The sequence below is a fragment of the Pteropus alecto genome, unplaced genomic scaffold (assembly GCF_000325575.1).
Source record: "Pteropus alecto unplaced genomic scaffold, ASM32557v1 scaffold16, whole genome shotgun sequence".
NCBI lineage: Eukaryota > Metazoa > Chordata > Mammalia > Chiroptera > Pteropodidae > Pteropus > Pteropus alecto.
Genome location: NW_006438867.1, coordinates 6,642,632 through 6,647,317, shown reverse-complemented (window position 1 = coordinate 6,647,317; position 4,686 = coordinate 6,642,632). Strand labels below are relative to the sequence as shown.

General features: G+C 54.2%; 1 protein-coding gene across 1 annotated transcript in view; it reads left to right on the top strand.

Annotated features, from left to right (window-relative positions):
• Positions 1 to 4,680, top strand: part of SPATA13 (spermatogenesis associated 13) — a 295,901-nt gene extending 291,221 nt beyond the window's left edge. The window contains exons 14-15 of the mRNA XM_025049512.1: positions 2,336 to 2,410; positions 4,188 to 4,680. Of these exons, the coding sequence (XP_024905280.1) occupies positions 2,336 to 2,410; positions 4,188 to 4,363 (251 nt within the window). The 3' untranslated portion in view covers positions 4,364 to 4,680. The remainder of the gene's footprint in view (positions 1 to 2,335; positions 2,411 to 4,187) is intronic.
• Positions 4,681 to 4,686: the final 6 nt, after the last annotated feature.

The window sequence follows — 4,686 nt, the reverse complement described above, 5'->3', positions numbered from 1 at the left end:
CTCACATGCCCCTCCCTCCCAGGCCCCTCCCCCACAGGCTCTCCCCCAGGCCTCTCCTACAGAGTTAAGTCCCACCCTTGGGAAAAGAAGGGGACTTGCAAATTCTGGACATTTCTAAACTTGCTTACAAGACAGATGGTGACCGATGTAGTTACAACAGGCCATATTTATTCAGTATTTACTTCAGGCCACACGCTCTGCTACACACTTACAGAGATTGTCTCGTTTAATCCCAAAACGTGGATACTGTTGTTATACCCATTTTACGGAGGAGGAAATCGAGGCCTCGCGCCGTTGCCCACTCTTACAGCACAGCGAGGTGACACTGACAATCAGCTCAGCATGCCCCTGAGATGGAAGCATACTCTGGTGACAGTCACCCAGGCCACAGCCCTTCAGGCTTCCTCTTCAGCTGTGCCTAAATTTAAAGCACTTAAAATCTAACCTGCTGCCACAGTCGGTTCTGACCGTACCACTCCGCCTGCACGTTCCCCGTCTGTCTCCCACGCAGCGTCCTGTCCTGCAGTGAGGGCCGTCCCTCTCCACACTCAGGATCGCTCTCATCTCCCAGCTTCTGCTCCCCTCCAGGCCTCAACTGGCCAGTGAGACAAACTGCCCACCTGGTATCGCTTAGGGGGCACCCGTGGCCTCTGAGCCCCTACAGATGAGGTGGAATGAAGGACGCTTACCTCCGTAGCCCTCGCGAGCCCAGACCTCAAAGGTTGTGTGGAGTGGGATGGAGACGAGGCTTCCCCGTCCCCCCTTTCTCACAGCTGTGAGGAAACCAGGAGGCACTGTCGGCTCTCCGTGGTGTGTGTAACTCACGCTGGCCCCAGGCCTGGCCACGGATGTTGCCATCACCCACAGGAGGTTTCGTGGGATTGTGTGTTAGAGTAGAAAGGGCTGTACACGTCAGTCAGGCCAACTTGCCATCAGAAGCAGGACTCTCCTCTGAAACACTTTTAGTAGGTGGACACTGGCCATCACCTGGACCTCTAATAGCTCACTGCTCACAGGTGGCTCCTTCCGTTCAGTGGAAGTGTCCTTAACACTAAGAGGGAAGCTGGCCCCTGTCAACTTCCGTGAGCTGATACAGTTGTCCACTCTCAAGCCTCATTGGCATAAGCCTCATCCTGCTGAGAAGGTAGTTGCAGATGACAGATATTCAAATGCAAAATGACAGATCCACAAAACCCTTATTTTACCTGCCATGTAACCTTGTCTAGTGCAGGCCCTGAAATCATTTGTGAGTTGGAGTGTTTTCAGTCTTTCCTCAGCTAGAATCGAGCACTACCAGGGGCATTCCAAATATGTCTCTGCTCTGCCCCTGGACGGAAAAGAAAGGCCTGATGCTATTCCCCTTGGCGGCACAGCGCTCCCTGCAGCTGGTGCCAGGGAGCGAATGCCTGCATGCACATATGTTTGAGTGAGTGAATGGGGCACTCCTGGAGCCATTAAGTCTGTGACCTGGGTGAGAGTGGAGTAAATAGGACCTTCGAGGTCCATGTGTGGCATGTCGTGTCAGTTAGGTGCCCAATACATAGTGTGGGGGCCGATCCTGGAGGCGGAGCCATAAACCAGGCAGAGCCCGGACGCAGGAGTAAGGCAAGGGGCTGGCGTGGGGACGCGGGCCTCGGAGTAGGAGAAGCCAGGGGACAGTGTACGGAGCCTGGAGGGGGCGTCAGAGCCTGTCAGGGACAGGTATTGGGCATGTGGAGGCATCAAGGCCCAGAATGTACGGAGGTGGAGGGCGAGTCCGGGTAAGTGACCCTGCCAGCGGCAGAGGCAGAGCCCAGGTCCCCTTCCACCAGGCAGGGGCCCCCCTGAGCAGGACCCAGCCCAGCAGCTTCCACCTCTGCCTCTGCCCTTGGCTCTCTCCTCATGCTCCCTCCAGTCAAGGCACAAAATCCAGTTCCCGTTATTTAAGATCAAAACTCAGGGGCTTCACAGCAGGTGGATGAGCAGACCATGGGGCGGGCCCCTTTGATTTGTCCTCTCCCAGGTCCTCGTCCATTAGGGTGACAGTTAGGGTGATCCCATGTGAACATTGGTCTAGGTTTACGGAGCGGTCAGCGCGTCATACTGACAGCACCCCCATTTCACTCGTTCAGATGTCCTGGTTGGGAGAATAATCCTGTGGTCGTCTCGCCCCAGTGATAATTCCCGCTCCCTCTCCTTCTCTGATCTTTTCAACCTCTGCTGGCTCCTCAGGGATTAAGGTTCTTTGCTTCAGATTATGGCGTATACCTCGGGGGTAACGTGGTCTCAGTGCAAGTTTTATTCTGAAATGCTTTCACCTATTTTGGCTACATACCACCTTTATTTCTACATCCAGGAATGGAAATTTCAGAAAATCAGAAGAAACTTGCCATGTTAAATGCTCAAAAGGCAGGACACGGAAAGTCAAAAGGTAAGTTCTGGAGAAGCCTTTATCCCCGTGATGTGGAGTTAAAGTCGGGTGAGAGGCCCAGCGTCGTTGGCATACGACCAACTCTAAGTGAAGGAGAGAACCGTGGGCGAAACTCAAAATGACAGTCTGCATTTGGTGTTGAAGGCTTCAGTTTTGCTTACATTTGCATATGAGTTCATAGAAGGCATTTTGAATTGTAACCGAAGAGCTCCCTGACCTCCCTGTCCTGCCCACAACCCCTCGGGGCTCCGCCTTCTGAGGGATGATGGCATCGTCCATGGCAGGAAGGGGCGGGGTGCGGGGGGGACCAGTTCACTGGTCTGAGACAGGCCAGTCACTCTGCATCTTTTGGGCACGTGGGGAGGAAACCTCAGCGTCCTAGTTTAAGTGGGAAAACAATCTAAAAGCTCAGTTCAGGAAGCAGCCACTTAGGGAAAAAGAGACACAGTCGCTCATTGAGAGCAGGCACCTTTGAGTACCAGGGCAGCTGTTAGCGAGTGCCCAGGCCACATACCCCAGGACCCTCATGGGCAAACAAGGATTGTCCACATGTAGGTAATACGAATATTCTAGACCAAAAAAATACTAAAGGTTTTTATGCCAAAACTGTTATATCGGTAAAAACTTTATTCAGATTGACTCTAATAGGGATTTACCCCATGAAATGTATCCCATTCAGTATTTTCCTAACTGAAAATGAAAATCAAGAAGCAGTTAAGCCCAGGGCTGTGATAAGCTGTCAGCTGCTGACCAAGAAAACTTCATCACCATCTGCTCCCTCCGTGGGAAGGGAGCATTCCCTACCCTCCACCTCAAATGATGAGTGTCCTCAAGGCAGAATTCTAGACCCATTTTGTTCTTTTTCCCGTCTCCGCTTTTAATTGCAGTGTCTTAGAATATGTTCGTTTCTGTTCGTATCTTAACAGTTACTGGCTTAGCATCTAAGCACCTAACGAATGCCGCGGATAGGATGTTTTGGGCAATGGCCTGTCGGGCACTTCCCGCGAGTTATCCTATTTCATCCCATTTCATCCTCCCGCCATCCCGGACGGCAAGGAAGGCCTACGGCGAGTCAGAGGCAGGGATGGGTTCCAAACCGAGCCCTGGCTTCTTCCAGAACCCACAGTCTTTCCTCTTAGCATGCTGACGTTCACGGTCACCACGCCGTCTTGTAGCTGACTTTAATAAGTCTCCTTAACAACCTCAGCGCAGACTTGAAACGACTCCTCTGATCAGATAGTTTTGATAAAGGCGATTAGGTGTCAGGGGCATTAGTCTAGGCACATTACTTGTATTGACCCGTTTGATTCTCATAGCAGCCCAGTAGGCACTGTCACCCCTTGTTAGATTTGGGGGACCGAGGCCCAGAAAAGGCAGCGGGTTTCCCAGACAGTCACAGTGACTGCATGGTGGCGTGCGAGCTCCAGGCGTTAGAGCTGCTGACCCCGAGGAGCAGTCCCGCTGGGACGCTGCCCCTCGCTGCTGCATGACCCCGGTGGCTCGTGTGCCCTCTCTGGTCAGAGCCCTTCCCGATCACGTTGTCACATTGCTGCAGTGGTACCTTCCCGGGACGGTTTTGGTGAGGATTCAGCGAGATCACCTGTGTCACGTGTCCACACGCAGCGTGCACTACCCTGAGTGTCACGATGGCTGTCAGATGTACTTCCGTTGCCGTGAATCGAGAAGCAGCTAAGAACGTGGGTCTTGGGGCTGATGTTGCCTCCTCGGCTAGTGAGGGACCCTCGGTCACATGCCATCTCTCTCCTCTCTCGCTTAGGCTACGGCGGGTGCCCCGTGGCCCCACCGCACCAGACCCTGCACCCCCTGCACCAGCGCCACGTCACCGTGCCCACCAGCGTCCCGCAGCAGCAGGTGTTCGCCCTGGCGGAGCCCAAGAGGAAGCCCTCGCTGTTCTGGCACACCTTCAACAAACTCACCCCGTTCAAGAAGTGAGAGCGGGGGCCGCCCTTCCGCCGAGGCGGCCGTGACGAGGACCTTTTTGTTTCTTCTGTGCCCGGTCCAAGGACGGTGTGGGGACCATGTGCCGAAGGCCTCTCTCGAGGACCAGTGAAGAAAGAAGGACTCGGGCTCGCCTTCAGTCTTCAGAGATGCAGCCGCCCCCTTGGAAGTGGGGAGCCGGTGACGACTCGGCTTTAATGGACATGAGAGCCCTCTGTGGCCTGTGCGAAGTGGCCGAGACCTAGGGTCCAGTGACGTGCTCTAAAGTGAATGCTGGGCATCGCTGATGACGAGCGCTCCGGCCACTGAAGCCCAAG